This window comes from Mirounga angustirostris, unplaced genomic scaffold (genome assembly GCF_029215605.1).
Source record: "Mirounga angustirostris isolate CCGP_5_RB_7025 unplaced genomic scaffold, mMirAng1.0.hap1 SCAF_8, whole genome shotgun sequence".
Taxonomy (NCBI): domain Eukaryota; kingdom Metazoa; phylum Chordata; class Mammalia; order Carnivora; family Phocidae; genus Mirounga; species Mirounga angustirostris.
Window position 1 is genome coordinate 43,048,949 of NW_026991716.1, and position 19,364 is coordinate 43,068,312.

Here is a 19,364-nt window from a genome sequence, read left to right on the forward strand (position 1 = left end):
GTTTTTTTCTTTCCTTTCTGTTCTCACCTTCAGTTAATAAACTTTCACTTCACCCTTTTGTGTCCAGGAGATTCATTCTTGGACTCCGTGAGACAAGAACCCTGCAATTCTGCAACAACTTCATAATGTATATATGTTGAATCACCATATTGTACACCTCAAGCTCCTATAATATTGTATGTCGACCGTGATGAAAAATATTTGTTGACTGAAAAAGGGCACATGTTCTGTAGTTTTAATACAACACAGCCAACATGTACATCTCATTTAGGTGTGCATATTAAAATTTTTTATTTTGTCCTTTTCAGCTCTGATTATGATTGACAATTCTTGTTATAAAGGTACCATATGCAACCTTTTTGGAAGAAAAAAATATTAAAAGATGGCAAAAGCAGGTAAGAGATAGTGGGAATAAATATTTAGAAGATTGCTACTATGTGACAAACACTGCTTTATAGTGTAAAGATTTCTTTCAACAGACTCAACAAACTGAAGTTCAGCCAGGTTTAGTTAATTTACCCAAGATTCAACAAAAAAATGACTGCGCTGTGTCAGAAACCCAGGTCTACTTGATTCCAAACAGCAAGGCAGTTTTAGTGTTTAGATTCGCAATTCTTACAATTCATAGTTTTGAGAATTAAATGACATAATTTCTTTAAAAAGCATTAGGCACAGTAGTTGGCAGTCAACAAGTGTTGCTCTCACACAAGTCTGGAATTGGGTCTATTTAAACAGTAGGGGGAAAAACCTGGTTGGATTATACTTGTTCCAACTCCTCTAAGAAATGTTCATGTTGATTACAGTAATCCCATGTCCTTCCTCATATTGAGACTCGAAAAAATGCCTGGCAATATTTCAGATAATGACTATTTCTTCCCCTGCTCAAGTAAAGGCATTTAGATGTTGTAGTCAGCTGACAGAGGCTAAATGAACCAATGATTTATTTCTGTAAAATATAATTTTGTGTGTGTGCCTAGGGTTTTGCTTTGTTTTTCCCACGAACAAATGCTTGTGATTCGTTAAGAACTTTGCAAGGTAAACTACGGGGTTTCCCGGAGGAGCTGGGCCTCTGAGGGTTGAAAGCAAGAGGTCTCGGTCTCTCTGCCTCTGTCTCTTGCCATCTGTTTTCTGTTACGTCCCCCAGAACCTGCCGCTCTGCACAGAGCAACACCGCATCGCCCCCGCGGAAAGTGGGGCAACACAGGCTCACAACACAGGCTCACTTTGCTTAGGAGCAAAAACTTTGTTTCCTTCTGGGGCGACAAACCATACAAAACGGCCGTCCCAGCTGTGCCGAACTTCAAGGCGAAGGAGTAACCGCAACTCTTCCGGATTCCTTCCTCTTCAGCCTGCTGCACCTGGACGCGGGTGGCGCGCGCCTCCTCGGCCCTGACGTCACCGCACCTGGCACCAGCTGGGGTGCCGGGTAGTGAGCCGGGACGCGGAGGGGGCGGGGCAGGGAGAACGAGGGGGTTCTCGCGAGATTTCCCTCCTCCCGGGTCCAGCTCCCGGCACCTTCCCGGCCTCTGTGGGGTCTCCACCTCTGTTTTCGGTGTCGCGTTCTAGAACGGCGGTCGTCGAAGGGAGCGGCGGGAGGCGGGCTCCGGGGCTCGGCCGGCGCTCCCGGTTGGAGCCGGCGGCCGGGACGTGCTGGCAGGTCCCACCCCTGCTGCGGGAGCGTCCGGGGTTTGGGAAAGCCGTCTGGGCGGGCGGGGGAGAGCCCTCCCGCCGCCGCGGCTTCGGCGGAGGCCAGGAGCGAGGAGCCGCCGCTGTCGCTTCTAGCTCGCGGGCCGCGCTGACGGGACTGGCCGGGGAACGCCGCGGGCGGATGGAGGCGCCTCTTCACCCCGCCTGAGTTCAGGAGGGGCAGGAGCGGAGCGCGGGCCCGCCTCCCGCCGCAAGTGCGGCCGTGCGACCAGCCAGAGGAGGAGCAGGGGGCGCCGGGCTTCTCCCCGCGGGAGCCCCCAGCATGGGTAAGAGACCCGCGGGATCTTCCCGCCGCCCGGCTAGACCTTCACGATTAGGGCAGGCGGCTCCCCTTGTAGGTCTGGGCAGAGAGGGACCGCGGTCAGCCCTTTCGCAACACCGCACCCTCTCCCGCCCCTCCTCGCCCTGCCTTCCACCTTGCTCTTCTCGCAGAGAAATTGGTCGGAGGGCTTGCGGGCGCTGTCTCCTGCGCTCCCCTCCCCGCCTCTTCCCGTTCTCGGGAAAGGTGAGGGGATGGGGGAGGGGGCACCCGGTCCCCTCTCCGCGCCCACTGCCCAGCTAACCTTAGCCCGAACTTGCCTCCCTTCCCCAGCCTCCTCTTTCCCTACCCCCTTCTGGTCGGATGGGGGAGGGTGGTGGAAAAACTTGACAAAGTAGCACTTTTAACTTCTTTATCTTCTGCTAGGCTTTGTATAGATTGGCCTTCTAATAAGTTTTTCGTTTGTTGTTGTTAGGAAAGGTAATTTTTTTTCCTCCGCTAAAACTTTCAAGGGAGGGATGTCTTAAGGACGGGGAAACTTGAGTATTTACTTTGTTTTTACCTAGGCAAGTGTGTTGGCACTTAAATATTAAATCTCTTCCTGAGGACCGAGTTAGGGTTTGATAGGATTTCAGTGTTGAACCCTTTGAGAAGCTGTTTCCTGTTTGGAGTTAGACTTCCTTGCGAGAGAGAAAAGTACAAGGCCTTATATGTTATTTACTATGTGCTTTAAAGTTTTGGTGGGAGCTAGAGAAAGCAGAATGTGTTGCAGCCTGGTTTGAAAGGGAGTTTTGTTGAGTAGTGTAACAGTTCTTTTGATAACACATTTCGGTGTGGGCTAGGCACTCTCTTAATCCTTTAAAAATTAAAAGCAATTTAAAAGAAGTGTGTGTGTGCCAAAACAAATGTGTGCCATTATAAAACATAAATTTGTGCCACCGACGAGCGTAAGCATGTTCTAGAAGAATAATCCCAACTTTGGTTTTGTAGAGTAAATCAGGAGGACTCTATCATTTTTTGTAGTTGAGAGTTGGTACTCTTCATATCAACACACTGTTAACCGAAATTAATAATTCATGCAGCTAACAAATGATTTAGAAGCAGGACAAATACAGACTACTGCTGATGTGGCACCTTCTGCCCACACAATGTTTCGTGGGCAATGCTTTAAGCACAGTGTTTACAGATCCTCGTTAGCTCTTCTGTATTTTGCTAGACTTTCTACTTTTATGTCTTTCAGGTAACTTTTGTACACAAACTACTCTTAAACCTCCAGAGGGTAAAACCTTCGCTGTTTGGAACTTTCACAGGAATTCCTTTCTAATTGGTTTGTTGAGTTTACTGAGTATTTGAGGGTTTATTCCTTTAAGCATCAAATTATAAAACCACTTTAACTGATTTGGATGGAAATCATACTAAAATATGTAATTATTTCTTGTCTTAAATAGGATGCAGAATATAATTAATGGTGGCCTAGGGTCATCATTTGTGACCATCAGTTACTGTGATGCCTTGAGGGATGTGTTGGATTGTATATAGGACTGTTGACTCAATTCTTTTGCATTTTGATGTTATTTAAATATTTTTCTGCTTTCCTATTGGATGTTTGTCACTGTGATTAGAACCCCCTTCATTCTCCCTTCTCTAATTTTTCTACAAGTGTGGGAATCATTCAAATTTGTAATTCTGCATAAGGGGAAAATAAGTATACGCTTACTTAGTGTGTGAGATGTTACCTTGAGAAAATTAGCATCAATACTTGGGCATTGGAGTATCTATTTTAATTGTTCAGAGGCCTTTCCTTAGTGACTTGTCTGCTGTATTCTGTTTAGGCAAGTTGCCACATTATCTAGGTAAAGTGTGATGTTTGTATGCTCTCAATTTGACTACCCAGTATGTGTTTTGAAGGTTGATTACTTGGCATTTGTAGTTAATTTTTGAAAGGTATTTGTCAGGCATTTCTATGTGAATGTATACTTTAAATTTATTGGTCATGTAATAATGCATGTTAAAGTTATCAAAATCATTTAAAAGGAGTTTCCTCTTTAATATAAATCTCATTTGCTTGGTTTTATTATCATTAGTCTTTATTTCTTATGATTTAAGATGGCAGCTTAAAAAATATATATGTTGTTTTTATCTGGTGTGTCACAGAATGAAAAAATCCTTAATTTCTTTGTTTTGAAATAATTTGGATACCTATTAAGTGATGGTTCCTACCATGTGAACTATTTAGGTAGGTAGTATAACTAGAGAGTTAAGAGCAGGGCTCTGGACTGGGACAGCTTAAGGTCAAATCCTGGCTTTTCCACCTATTAGTTGTTGTGACTGAGCAAGTTACTTAACCTGTCTCTGTTTCAGTTTCTTACTCTGTAAATGGAGTAAAAATAACCTCATAGGTTGTTATGGGGATTGGAGGAGTTAATACTTGTAAAGTGTTCGGAACATGGCCAGTGTTGATTGCTCTTATTTTCATTTTCAAATGATTTCCCTAATTCTTGCACCAACTTACAAAAACAATTCTCACTTTTGACCTTTGTTAGAAGCTCATATTGCATTTACAGAATTGGTGGGATAAGATGTTTTGTAGTAATGCAGACATTCATTTTTTTCCCCCAGAAATTTAATTTTATGTATCCTTATAAAAATTATGTAGGGAGATTTTTTTTTTCAGTATTGATTATATTTTGAAAAAGTCCATTATTGATAGTAAGTTTAGTAGTTTTGGGGAAAGTAAATGGGATGAGTCCTAGAAGACTAGTTTCTTTGAATTTTATGTTAAGCTAAAGCACTGCTTTCAGTTTCTTCATATAGAAGAATGCTTAACATGTAGAAATTTGAGGTATTCTGTGTGAAAGAATTTGTGGAGAGTTTAGAGATATAGAAAGGCAAACTTAACTTTTCTTATTCCAGAAATACAGATCTGCATTTTGAAGAGGAAAAAGATAGCAAATGGTACAAAGTGTTACAATGTATGAATTTTTATTTTTGAAAAAGTAAGTGGATTTTAATGATTGAATTTCTGTAAATTTTAGGTAAGGTTATGAACTTCTTAGTTCAGGTTGTTTTTTTTTTAAGCTCATATATGACCAGTCAACATGTTTAAATTATGAGGCAGTTTAATGGACAGAAAAGTGCAATTGGTTTAGAGATGATCTATGCACTAGTATAATAGAGTGATTTATTTCCTTATTTTACTTTGTTGCACTATTTGGAGAAAATCTTGACTCATGCGGATAAGTAGTGGCAAATGGAAGTTGCCTGCTAAGGGCTCACCTTTCAGTCTCAGGATTTATTTCAGTTAAACTAATCCAGAACATGAAATAGTCCTATTAGGAAATTTTTGTTTCAAATTTGGATCACTAACAAAACTAATAATAAGTTGTATTTGTTAATTAGTAAGTACTCATGATCAGGTTTTTCTAAGTGTTTCAAACTTTGAATAGTTATAGTTCCATAAAATCCCATTAAGGGTGGAAATTCACACTGATAATATTTTATATTTTCCTATGGAAACTAGCCTGATGTATGCCATATACTTCTCTAAATGAGGAGTTTACAAAGTAAAATGATGTCACATTAACTTAATAAGATCTAAATTTTAAGGCATTTGAGATAAAAACAAAGTTGTAAAACATGAAGTGCTTTTGGTTCATTCCATTTGCTAATCAAAAATGCCTCCAAATTTTTATTTGTACGTAATCCAGATCTGTGATTAATTTTTTGTCCTATTTTCTGTGATGGAATATCTTTCTCTGTGAAATGTATTTTGATTGCAAATCAATCAGTGTGATACATCCCATCAATAAATGAAAGGATAAGAACCATATTATCATTTCAATAGATGCAGAAAAAGCATTTGACAAAGTACAACATCTATTCGTGATAAAAATCCTCCACAAAGTGGGTTTATCAGGAACATACCTGAACATAATAAAAACCATCTATGAAAAACCACAGTTAACATCATCCTGAATGGGGAAAAATTGAGAGCTTCCTCCCCTAAGGTCAGGAACAAGACAAGGAAGAATGTCTACTCTCACCACTTTTATTCAACATAGTACTGGAAGTCCTAGCCACAGCAATCACACAACAAAAAGAAATAAAAGGCATCCAAATTTGTAAAGAAGAAGTAAAACTTTCCCTATTTGCAGGTGACATGATACTATATATAGGAAACCTGACTCTACCAAAAAACTGCTAGAACTGATAAATGAATTCACTAAAGTCACAGGATACAAAATCAATGTACAGAAATCTGTTGCATTTCTATACACCAATAAGGAAGCAGCAGAAAGTGAAATTAAGAAAACAATCCTATTTACAATTGCACCAGAAATAATAAGATACCTAGGAATGAACCTAACCAAAGAGATGAAAGACCTGTACTTTGAAAACTATAAAACACTGATGAAAGAAATTGAAAACGACACAAAGAAATGGAAAGGCATTCCATGATCATAGATTAGAAGAATAAATGTTTAAAAATGTCTCTACTACCTAAAGCAATCTACACATTTAATGCAGTCCCTATCCAAATACCAACAGCATTTTTCACAGAACTAGAACAAGCTGTTCTAAAATTTGTGTGGAACACAAAAGACCCTGAAGAGCCAAAGCAGTCTCGAAAAAGAAAAGCAAAGCTGGAGCCATCAATTCTGGACTTCAAGTTACATTACAAAGCTGTAGTAATCAAAACAGTATGGTACTGGTACAAAAATAGATACATATATCAGTGGAACAGAATAGAAAATCCAGAAATAACCTACAATTATATGGTCAATTAATCTTTGACAAAGCAGAAAAGAATATCCAGTGGGAAAAAAGTATCTTTAACAAATGGTGTTGGGAAAAGTGGACAGCAGTTTGTAAAAGAATGAAACTGGACCACTTTCTTACACCATACATAAATATAAATTCAAAATGGATTAAAGACCTAAATGTGAGACCTGAAACCATAAAAATCCTAGGAGAGAACACAGGCAGTAACTTCTTTGACATCAGCCATAGCAGCTTCTTTCTAGATATGTCTCCCGAGGCAAGGGTAAACAAAAGCAAAAATGAACTATTGGGACTACCTCAAAATAAAAAGTTTCTGCACAGCAAAAGAAGCAGTCAACAAAATTAAAAGGCAGCCTGCAGAATGGAGAAGATATTTGTAAATGATGTATCTGATAAAGGGTTAGTATCCAAAATATATAAAGAACTTATAAAACTCAACACCCAGAAACCAAATAATCCAATTAACCAATGGGCAGAATACATGAATAGACATTTTTCCAAAGAAGACATACAGATAGCCAGCAGTGACATGAAAAGATGCTCAACATCACTTATTATAAGGCAAATGCAAATCAAAACGATTATGAACTGTTAATCTCACACCTGTCAGAATGGCTAAAATCATCAACACAAGAAACAACAGGTGTTGGTGAGGATGTGGAGAAAAAGGAACATTCATGCACTATTGGTGGGAATACAAACTTGATGCAAGCACTCTGGAAAACAGTTAAAAATAGAACTACCTTGGGGCGCCTGGGTGGCTCAGTTGGTTAAGCGACTGCCTTCGGCTCAGGTCATGATCCTGGAGTCCCAGGATCGAGTCCCATATTGGGCTCCTTGCTCAGCAGAGGGTCTGCTTCTCCCTCTGACCCTCCCCCCTCTCGTGCTCTCTCTCTCTCATTCTCTCTCTCAAATAAATAAATAAAATCTTTAAAAAAAAAAGTTAAAAAAAAAATAGAACTACCTTATGGTCCAGCATTTGCACTACTAGGTATTTACCAAAGAATACAAAAATACTAATTCAGAGGGCTACATGTACCTCTATGCTTATTGATTGATTGATTGATTGAGAGAGCAGATTCGGGGGCAGAGGGAGAGAGAGAAAATCCCAAGCAAGCTCCATACCCAGCGCGGAGCCTGACCCGGGGCTCGGTCTCATGAACCTGAGATCATGACCTGAGCTGAAATCATGGGTCAGATGCTTAGCTGACTGAGCCACACAGGCACCCCATGCACCCCTATGTTCATAGCAGCATTATTTACAGTAGCCAAGATATGGAAACACCCTGAGTGTCCACTGACTGATGAATAGATAAAGAAGATGTGGTATATATACATGTGCATGTGCACGCACACACACAGTAGAATATTATTCAGCCATAGAAAGGAATGAAATCTTGCCATTTGCAATGACATGGATGGAGCTAGAGAGCATAATGCTAAGTGGAATAAGTCAGAGAAAGAAAAATACCGTGTGATTTAATTCATGTGGAATTTAAGAAACAAATGAGCAAAGGGAAAAAAAAAAAGAGACAAAGCAAGAAAGACTCTTAATTATAGAGAACAAACTGAAGTTTACCAGAGGGGAGGTGGACGAGGGATGGGTGAAATATGTGATGGGGATTAAGGAGTGCACTTGTGATGAGCACTGGGTGTTGTGTGGAAGTGTTGAGTCACTATATTGTACCTGAGACTGATATAACACAGTATGTTAACCAACTGGAATTAGAATAGAAACTTAAAACATATTTTAAGTATGATAAATGTTTAGTTTTCTAATATATATGTTAAAAGTGGTGTCATGGCAAGGGCTTGAAGAAGGGCAAAGAAAGGTGTAATGATTCTTGATTTGGGTGAGAAGAGGACAAAGCTGCAGTTTTGTTTTCTAGGTAAACTGGTGAAGCAAGGTTTTAAAGATCTGAAAGTGTTCAGTTTGTGTTCGAAAGAGAAAGGGTAAATAAAATCTAATATGATGTGATTGAAATTAGGTAAATTGGGTTATCATTATGACTGCTCTGTGACTTGCTTAGTTGTAGGCTTTGATATCCAACTACTAGGTAGATTGACTTCAAGTAGGATTTTGGTCTTTCTAGATGGAGGAGAGGCCAAAACACTGGTCTGAGGAATCTAGATAGAGGTCCGTATTATTTCTGTAGTCAGTCTGTCAGCATGAGGGATATGTGTAGTAAAAGGCAGTGTATAGACAAATAGATAGAGTGGGCCGGCTTGGTATGGAAGTGGGATGGTGGTTGGTAGCAGGCACTAGGTAGACATTCAGACTGATATCTTGTGGGAAAGGGGAGGAAATGCGGTTTGGCAGTAGGCCTTGAAGACCTAGCCACAAGGAAACGAACCAGACAGGGCTCAGATTTTTATGAGAGATATAAGGTAGGTATTTGTTCCCAGGCACAAAAATGAACTTGGTTATTGGAATTGTTTAGGATTGGCCAAGCAGTAATACTGAAAGATGCTGAGCTCCAAAGCTATAGATCTTACATATTTTCTGTCTTGAGAGCATATTACTGGTCTCTGTTGGTACCTGGATCTATAAGTGGTCCTGGATAACTGGGGTGGAATGAGATTCTCTGTCCAAATGCTTGAGAGGATATTCCCTGGTCACAGTCTGGAATTCCTTCTGTTTATTAGGTCCCAGGGATTTGATGTGTCTGCTTTTTCTTTTATTTTAGAAGATTTTATTCATTTATTTGATAGAGAGAAACCCAACGAGAGAAGGAACACAAGCAGGGGGAGTGGGAGAGGGAGAAGCAGGTTTCCCGCTGAGCAGGAAGCCCGATGTGGGGCTCAGTCCCAGGACCCTGGGATCATGACCTGAGCCGAAGGCAGATGCTTAACCAGCTGAGCCACCCAGATGCCCCCCTGTCTGCTTTTTCTTTGCTGTTCTTTTTCACCTGAGTTCCTCCTCTTTCAGACACATTGCAAAGCAGATTACAGTTTCAGCCTACCATTCTGTTTTAGAAACAAGCACACAATCCTTAACAAGTGTTGAGTAGTCTTAACTACCAATATAATATTAAACAGGCAAGTAAGATATAAGAAAAAAATTTTTTTAAAGATTTTATTTGTTTATTTTGACAGCGAGAGAGGGAACACAAACAAGGGGAGTGGGAGAGCGAGAAGCAGGCTTCCCAGTGAGCAGAGAGCCCGACGTGGGGCCCAATCCCAGGACCCTGGGATCATGACCTGAGCCGAAGGCAGACGCTTAACGACTGAGCTACCCAGGCGCCCCAAGATATAAGAAATTTGAAAGTATCAATAATTAGTGGTTTCTTGTTTTACTGAAGTGGAGTTAGGCTCTTTGTTACAAAGACTTGGGTTTTTGTTTTTTGTTTTTGGAGAGTGTACCTGTCCTTTTCACTCCTACCAAACTCCTACCAAACTCCTCCCTTTCCGCTAGTTGTCTTTTAGGTTCATGTTAGATGTTTAGACTAGTTCAGAGAGTCATTTATTACCATTGTTAAGCAGATAAAATTCCCTTCATAATCTTAGTAGGGCTTTTCTGACCCAAGACTGTGTTATAATACCAGTTGACCCTTGAACAACTCCGGGATTAGGGGTGCTGAACACCACCCCACCCCCGCCCCTGAAGTTGAAAATTCCAGTATAACTTTGATTCCCCCAAGACTGTGCTAATAGCCTACTTTTGGCCCGAAGCCTTACTGATAAAACAGTCAATTAACACATATTTTGTATGTTACATGTATTCTCTGAGAACTCAAATACATTTGCAGTATTATACTGTATTTATCAAAAAAATCTGTGTATAAATGGACCCGAGCAGTTCAAACGTATGTTCATGGGTCTAAGGTACTTTGATTTTTCAGTCAGAACTCTGGTTTTAGCTCCAAGTGAGGTAGACATTTTCCTTTTGGGGTCCTAAAAGTTTCCTCCTTTGGACTAAATTTAATATTGTTTCTTTTTTGTTTTATTTTGGTTTTTGTTTGTTTCTGAAGGTGTCGGGTACCTGGATGTTCTATTCTCTCAGTGACTGTTTTCATTAAACTGAAAATGTATTTACTAGTTCGCATTTAAAGGAGCTTTTACTCTAAGAAGAAGCTCTGCTTTTTTAAAAAATTCAGTGTTCTAATTTGCTATGTAGCCTAAGATGTTGATCTGTTGCCAGATATGGCAATGTTAATAGACTATTTCCTAGAACCTATTTATACCATATCAGTCCTTTCCTGCCTCTAGGATACTTGCATTTTATCATCTTTCAAATTCTGTATCTGTTATTAAACTTTCCATCATGATCCCATTCTCTTTCCCAACTAATTTACAAAACAGAGATGACTAATATGGGATCCTAAATTCCAGCATCTGTTTTAGTGTCTTGTAGCTCATGTTCTTTTTTGATGATTCGTCGTTCACGTATTCCAAGAGAGTGACTGTGTGGCACCTAATCACTGGGAGTTTCTAGTAGAAAAATAACTAAGTATGGTAACAGTAACAAATAGTTACCACCAACATTAAGACAAAGGTTCTGTTGCAAGGTCTTATGGTCAAGGAAAGGAGCTTTATATGAAAGATTAATCAAGGGGCGCCTGGGTGGCTTAGTGGGTTAAGCGGGTTAAGCGTCTGCTTTTGGCTCAAGTCATGATCTCAGGGTCCTGGGATCGAGCCCCGCATCAGGCTCCCTGCTCAGCGGGAAGCCTGCTTCTCCCTCTCCCACCCCCCTGCTTGTGTTCCTGCTCTCGCTGTGTCTTTGTCAAATAAATAAATAAATCATTATTTTTTTTTTTTAAAGAAAGATTAATCAAGAGGTATTTGCCTTAATGTTAGGAATGTGGTTAATGCCATGCTAGCCACTAGGGGGATTAGGACAAATACGTTTTGGTGCGTTAAGTAGTTGATAGCAGTTTTATGGGTTGGGCCTATTAGAATCACCTGGATTAAAAAAAAATTCCTCAACCCCTGGAGACACAAACATACATGTTCCTCTCTCTTCCTCCCTCCAGGGGTTGATGAGTGTCATGAATGTTTTGGGATGGCTTGTAGTGCTATGATATGAATATGACTTAACTTGATAGGAATAAAACTTAACATGTGAATCATTAGAAATCTGAACAAGAGAGGGAATGTAGCACAATAACAGGGTTATTCCATTGTCAGAAATGTTAAAATGTTATAGGAGAAGCATAAGGAAGATCATGATATAGATTCCTGTGTTGGAAGATAAATGGGATTTGTTCATCTGTCATTAGTTTGACCAGTGACATGGCATTTTTTTTTTTTTTGTATTCCTGGCACTGAGTCTTTAGAGTTAGGTACACCTTCATTTGCACTGATATTTTTAAGATTCTTTTACCTGAAATATTAAAACTGTCTTAACATTGTTATTATCTATCAGTGGCCTAGTACTGAGGCCAGAAATTTATGTAACATCTAGACTGACTTTAATAACTTTAAGAGTGAAATTTCTAGAGCATTTATTTATCGTGATTATTATAAGTGCCAAATTGTTTGTTTTGGGCTTTAAGTATAGAAGTTAATACATTTGTTTGTTTGTTTTTTAAGATTGTATTATTTGATTTTATTCTATACCAGGTGGTGGGCACAAGGCAATCCTCCTTAATAAAGTTGATAATTAACTTCACTCAGAACACTTTTAATAAGGCACATAAAAAGTATTCATCTTATACAGTAGCTTGGAAAACAGTGTTTAGAAAACAAAAGCCAATGTAAACAGATTAAAACAACGATTACCGTACAGGTTTCCTATGGCTCTGATTTTATAGTTTTCTTACCGCATCATCCATGTCAGAAATCTGTTCCTTCAGCCGGCTCCATTGCTTGGTATTTAAAGAAATACCTTTTCTTTGAGGTTTCATTTCACCTTCGAGATCCATCCCGTATTCATTAATATGAACTAGAACTTTCCCTTTAAAGTCCCGAACACTGACGTACCTCATTTTCCCGATCTGAAACGTGTTATTGTCTGTGCTGCTGCTGTGCTCAGAGGATGACCGGGCTCTTGAAGTGTCACCAGTCTTGCTTCTTCACAGGTTTTTCTGGAGCAACTTGCTTTTTCCTCTTTAACTTTTTGTCAATCTCACTGTCAGAATCGCTGCCAGAAGAGTTTGAAGAAACAACTTCCTTTGATTTAGGCCTTGCTCCACTCTCGCAGCAGAACTGCCTTCTGCTCGCTCACTTGCAACACGGAAGTTAATAGATTTGTAAAATTGAGACCATCAGTCTTGGCTAAAGTAGAATATAATGTTTTAAGGAAAGATTAAAGTTGATCTTTCAAATGTATACTCTCCTACATGCTTTTTATTTATTCTTTAGAGCAGAAACAACTAACTTTAAGTTATTTAGAGATGTGTTCTCCTTATATCAAAGTTTTTTGTTACTTAATTCCTACTCTGCTGCATCAGGTTGTACTCTGTTGAGTATTTTGTCTTGCTGTTTTGGAGTGTGTGTGCATAAATAAGATGAAGACTCCATTTTTACTTATTAATTACACCATTCTTATCAAACACATTTTATAAAGCAGTTAAAAAATTTGCCTTAAATGATGAAAATAAATCTATTGAGAGTACAGAATTTCAAATGAATGTCAAATGAAGATGTAAAGGTGATATTTTAGACCCCAAGATAATCCGTTTCGCACAAATACTTCCCGACTTTCTCATATTCTTTATATTTTATAAAACCCAGTTGAACTTAGTTAGAACCTCATAGTGTAAAGCCTAAATAAAAACTCCTTTGTTATTCTCTTCATTTCATATGTAATGAATGACCTTATTTGCCCTGAGCTCATTGATGCCAGAGACTGTATTACTTACTTTGTTCTACTAAAAAAATTTAACCCCCTTAATAACTAGCAGAAAATTGTGAGCCTGCTATGTATCCACTAAATCTATGATTCAGTTATACTTTAATTTGGAATAATTGGGGAGAGGGATTCAGCCAGTCTAATGAATAATACAAAATTTAAGTACGTTGAAATATGTCCACCTAAACCAGGCTAACAAAATTCTGACTACTGGAGCTATGTTTCAAGTTGGTATGAGGTCTAACTTTCTTTTTAGAAATAAACTCTTTAGGGGTGCCTGGCTGGCTCCGTCAGATTGTGTGACTCTTGATCTCAGGGTTGTGAGTTCAAGCTCCACATTAAGTGTAGAAATTATTTAAAAATAAAATCTTAAAAAAAAAAGAAATAAATTCTTTAATCCTTTCTGTAAGACTCATTGAGGTTCTTAAATTCTTTTAAAAGAGAGTCAGTAACTTGGGATATTAAGCATCTTGTCAGGTGGGTTGCTGATGGCTTACTTACGTCTGTATTGCATTGACGTTACATTCTCCTAGTAAATAAAGGGAAAATTATCTGTTTCACAAATCAGAGACATTTCTATATAAGTTCCCAATTTATCATGTTAAATTTAAGTGTAAAGGCTTAAGTTGCTTAAACATTTGTTTAAAATAAACAATGTTGAGTGAACTGTAAGATTATACCATCTTACATGGGTATTGTGAAACAAGTATACATTATGTTCTTTGGAGCATAGTAACCTGATAAATTCCGTATATAATTAAAAGTTTCCTAATAGATATGTTAAAAAATTAAAAGGAATAGGTGAAATTAATTTTAGTATTTTGGATGTGTTGGGTTAAAGAAAATAATTATTTCAACATATATTCAGTATAAGAAATTATTAATGAGATGTTTCCATTTTTTTCTGTCTTTGAAATCTGGTATGTATTTTGCATTTATTTAACATGTTGGTTTGGACTAGCCATAATTCAAGTGCTTAGTAGTCATGTGGCATTTTTAGAATGTAAACCCTTAGGTTTGTTGTGAATCTAATGAGAATATATATGAAAATATTTTAAAGTTATGCAATTGTAAATTATTATAAAAGGAATTGTACTATTTTAGGGTTTGTTAATGATAAACCATTTTTGGTTTTATCTGATTAATTCTGTATTAGATATTTAATTATTGATAACTTATAGTTAAATATATTTTCTCATGGGAAAAAATGTTCAGTTTAGTAGATTGCATATAAGAGGCCTGACGTTTATTTCATTCTGTCTTCTAAATAAAATGTGGTTTTTGGCAATTGGCCTACTGGTATATTAGAGAATTTGAAGCTTTTGAATGACATTTGGATTGTTACCTGAAAGTATAATTTGGCTTTAGTAATTAGAGAGCTGTTCTTTCAGTTTATAATGCTTAACTTCAGAGATAAGTAAGATTTAAGAGTGGTATTTCACAAATAAATGAATGCTGTTGGTCAAGGTTCACAAAAGAAAAACAAATAATTATTGGGCATGTAATATGTTCTCAGAAATGACATAGGAATATATTTCAGGAGCCTGTCAGTTTTAAACATGTAAAATTTTGCATGGACCTTTGTGATGGAATTGTTTCGGGTAAAGGATCTGTATCTTTTATTGGATTTTCAGTGAGGTCTGAGTTCTGAAAAAAGTTCTCAAGGACTCTTAAATAGCTATTCTGTGAGTTCTTTCCCACCTTTTCTCATTTCTAGTTCTTTGTAATGAGTCATCTTCCACAGTAATTGCTTTTTCCCAGAATAATAATAATTATAATTCTGTCTTGTTAGTAAATAGTTTGATTTAAATTAGATATTTCTTGAGGTCTTGTGTATCAGCATGGACAGAAGCATTCAAAATAAAAAGATGGACAAGTTCCTTGCCCTGGGTTGCTGATGAGTACTGGGGAGATTGCAGTATATTGTAATTTATTATAATGGGTGTTAACATTTGGTGAATATTATTAGGTACTCCTATTTAAGGCATAGTTTTGAGCACTTTACAGGCATTATTTAATTCTCACAACAAATCTCTGTATTTTTGGGTTCTGTTATTTTTCTCATTTTACAGATTAGGAAGGAAGCACAGAAGTAGTTTACTGAATACAGGCAACTGTGTATTCCAGTGCTTGTGCTACTCTTAACCATTATTAATGTGGAACCAATTCCTAACTCTTCCTCTGAGAGGTGTCATTAGGGTTACAGATAATAGGCATTCTTGATCCTTCTTACCCTGCCCTACTTTTTTTTTTTTTAACCCATTCTTTCCACATTGTAACTTACTTTGTATTTTCCTTATTTACATGTTTATTGCTTGTCTTACCCTTTTAGAATATAAATGTAGAGTATAAACTCCAGGAGTGCAGAGCTTTGGGTTTTTTTTGTTTTTGTTTGTTTTTCCTTTCTACCTTAGAGGTACCTGGAACTAGTGGCTACCTTCCAGTAGCAGCCACTCAAATATTTGCTGGATGAGTGTTAAGTATCATTATACTTGTGTTGAAAGAAGAATTTAAAATTCTAGGCAATGTAGTACCTTTTGTTTCAGTGCTACAAATAGCTGTTTAGTACATTTGATATATTAGGCACTGTGATGGGGCTTGGGACTACGAAGATAAATAAAACAAAGTGCCCTGCTCTCAACCCTGGCCAGATAATGTTTTCTCTGGTAATTTGAATTTAACACCTTTTTGAGTGTAAGGATTTAGGTTATTTTTTAATGCACATGTTTACTTTTGGTGTATGCTTGGAAACGTGGAGAAAATAAAACGATTGCATGACTCTGATTTTCTTATAGGTTCTTGCAGTTATATAACTTCATTACACTTTTAAGGTCTACTTAAAGAGTGAAATTGTCTTTTAAACCCAGTTTCCATTTTTTGGTAACCTTAAAATTTCTTTTTAATTGATATTTTGCTGATTATTAGCATTTAGGGAATGCTTACAATGCTAGGTATTTTATTCAGTATTTAATTTCCACTGGAGCATTCTGGGGTAAAACATCATTGTTTCCATTTTTCAAAATTAGAAATTAAAGAGATTGTTACTCACCCAAGGTCAGAGAAAGGATGTGGAGAAGGCTGGATTAAAGTTCTATTGCTTTGGGGGCGCCTGGGTGGCTCAGTTGTTAAGCGTCTGCCTTCAGCTCAGGTCATGATCCCAGGGTCCTGGGATCGAGCCCCACATCGGGCTCCCTGCTCTGCAGGAAGCCTGCTTCTCCCTCTTCTACTTGCCCTGCTTGTGTTCCCTCTCTCACTGTGTCTCTCTCTGTCAAATAAATAAATAAAATCTTTAAAAAAAAAAAAGTTCTATTGCTTTGATTTTAAAGCATGTCTCTTAATTATTTTTTTGTTTTGTTTTGTTTTGAAGATTTATTTGAGAGTGAGTGTGTGCGTGCGCGCGCGCTGGGAGGGGCAGAGGGAGAGAAGCAGACCTCCAGCTGAGTGCAGAGCCTGACTTGGGGCTTAATCCCATGACCCTGAGATCATGACCTGAGCTGAAATCTAGAGTTGGACATTCAACGGACTGAAACACGCAGGCACTCCCTCTTAATTATTTCTTAAAACACTGGGGGGAAAAGTTGAGCTAAACAGAACAAGTAATACTGATTGAAATATCTGTCCTAATGTGGTTTAAGAATAAAGAAATGATAATTAAATCTTTATCATCCTAAAATTGTGGATTGGTATTACACATTGTACGTGTATTTGGGTAATTATTTTCTCTCAAAAGATTTTTAACTAATTTTAACTGTGTGTTACACTTTGGTCTTTCACTTACGTATCCAGTAGACTATCATAAGACTTTTTTGGTGAATTCTATAAAATTTTATGACAAATGCATGGTATTTTATATGGCTTGAAACTTGCTTAAAACTAATTTCTTTAGTATTTTCTCAAAGTTAATGGAATAAAAATCTGAATGAGAAATATTTAGTTGAATTTTCTAACTTGTTTGCTCTTCAGATCGATTTTGTTTATTTGTTGTTCTTAAGCTTTGTTATTTTGTAAGGAGCCATTAGTCACGCATGCATGGCAATTTGTTTTCAACTATTATTAGGTATTTGGTCTTTGTGAGATTAAAATACTTTTGTTTTTTTAAATTTAGATTATTTTTATAGACATTTATCACTTACAGATCCGATTTAGTAATATTAAAAGGAATGTAATACTGTGTAAAAGTTTTCTTACACCACATACTCTCTTCTCTTTGAATACTCTGATAAAGTACCTAATATGCAAACTTTTGTGCTCTATTTGAAATACAAATGGGAGGGGTGGGTTTTGTGTATGATATCTTTAGAGTGATTTACTTAACTTCTGTTGAAAAAAATGTAAGAAATGCTGTTTATCAGTTCTATTTTAACGAATATGAGGGAATTTTCTTAGTATTTTGACATTCCGGATAACTTTAGGGAACCTAAATAATGGAATGTCACTGGTTAATGATATTAAGCAATGCTCATCAATTTTGCATTTCTGCATTTATGTAAGGATAGTCCTGGAAAGAAGTTTCTGGTAAAGACTTTTGGTTCTGGTAAAAAATAAGTATTTAATCTTGGGAATAAAAAGTAAAAATACTTTTTATCTTTTCTTTTTTTAATGGAACCATTAATGTGTTTCTATTATATTATTGCTTCTTTGGAATAAAGCTTATACTTGTTTCTGAATTTACAGTGGAGTATGTTTTTATAGAGAAAAAGTAGAGGGGAGGGGCAGAGTGAGAGGGAGTCTTAAGCAGACTCTCTGCTGGGCGCAGAACCCTAAGTGGGGCTTGATCCTGTGACCTCAAGATCTTGACCTGAGCCAAAACCAGGAGTCGGGACTTAACTGACTGCACCACCCAGGCGCCCCAATGGAGCATAATTTTGTTAATTTTTGTATAATTTCTTGTAATTTGTCATTTGCTGTAATAAAGGTTAAAGCTCAATGGCATAATATAACCGGTGGTATAATACAGAGTACATTTAATTTGACAGACCTCTAATTAGATATTGTGGTATCTACCTATGTTGTATTGATTAGAACCAAAGTAAATATTCCCTAGTGAATATCCATACAACTCAAACCTGTTTGGAATTTGTATAAATTGCTTATATTATTTTTTATGATGTGATTTTTCATTATCAGAAGAATACATGTTTATTGGGGCAGAATAGTTGGTGAACTTTATAATATTACTGTTGATATTTTATGCATAATTAAAAAAAATTTCTGGATTTTAAGAATTTTAACCTTGATGTTCAGACTTTACTTTGTTTTTTAAAAAATCACTATTTTTTATTAATTGTTTTTAAAAAAATCACTATTAAAAAATTTTTAAAAATGTAGACTCCTTAAAAAATACTATCAGTAACCCCCCTGCGCGGCCCCCCTCCCTACTGTGAGTCCAGGTTGCTAAGAAAATATGTATCTTTTTTTTTTCCAAGTGAGAATTAAATTCCTAGAGTGGCTGTACTTCATTTTAAATACTACATTTTCTTTTGCTTATTTTCAGCCTTTGTTGTATTATTTTTCTTTTTGGTTCTTAGAAATGCTTTTAATTCTTTGGTTTGCTGCAAATATTTATTCCTAGTTTCCAGTTTGCTTGCTTTTAAATTTTGATTGTTCTGTTTGCTTAGAAGCTTCTCACCACAATCTTGATATTTACTTCCATTTCCTCCCTTCCCTCCTTTGCATTTCTCCTACCCTCTTCCTTTCATGTGTGTGTGCGTGCGTGTGTTTGTGTACGTGTATGTGTGAGAGGAGAGGTGTTTTTTGTTTGTGTGTGGGGTTTTTTTTTAAGCTTGATTTTTTAGTAATCTCTATACCCAGTGTGGGGCTGAA

At 37.4% G+C, this 19,364-nt stretch overlaps 1 protein-coding gene and 1 pseudogene across 2 annotated transcripts in view; one reads left to right on the forward strand and one right to left on the reverse strand.

Annotated features, from left to right (window-relative positions):
- The first annotated feature begins 1,496 nt into the window (after positions 1 to 1,496).
- The window catches only part of CD2AP (CD2 associated protein), a 132,740-nt gene continuing 114,872 nt past the window's right edge, over positions 1,497 to 19,364 (forward strand). The window contains exon 1 of one of the 2 annotated variants that reach the window (XM_054505401.2): positions 1,497 to 1,973. In XM_054505401.2, coding sequence (XP_054361376.1) covers positions 1,970 to 1,973 — 4 coding nt within the window. In that variant the 5' untranslated portion in view covers positions 1,497 to 1,969. The remainder of the gene's footprint in view (positions 1,974 to 19,364) is intronic. The other variant, XM_045866998.3, reaches the window with a different exon arrangement.
- Positions 12,496 to 15,276, reverse strand: LOC123837101 (activated RNA polymerase II transcriptional coactivator p15-like; annotated as a pseudogene).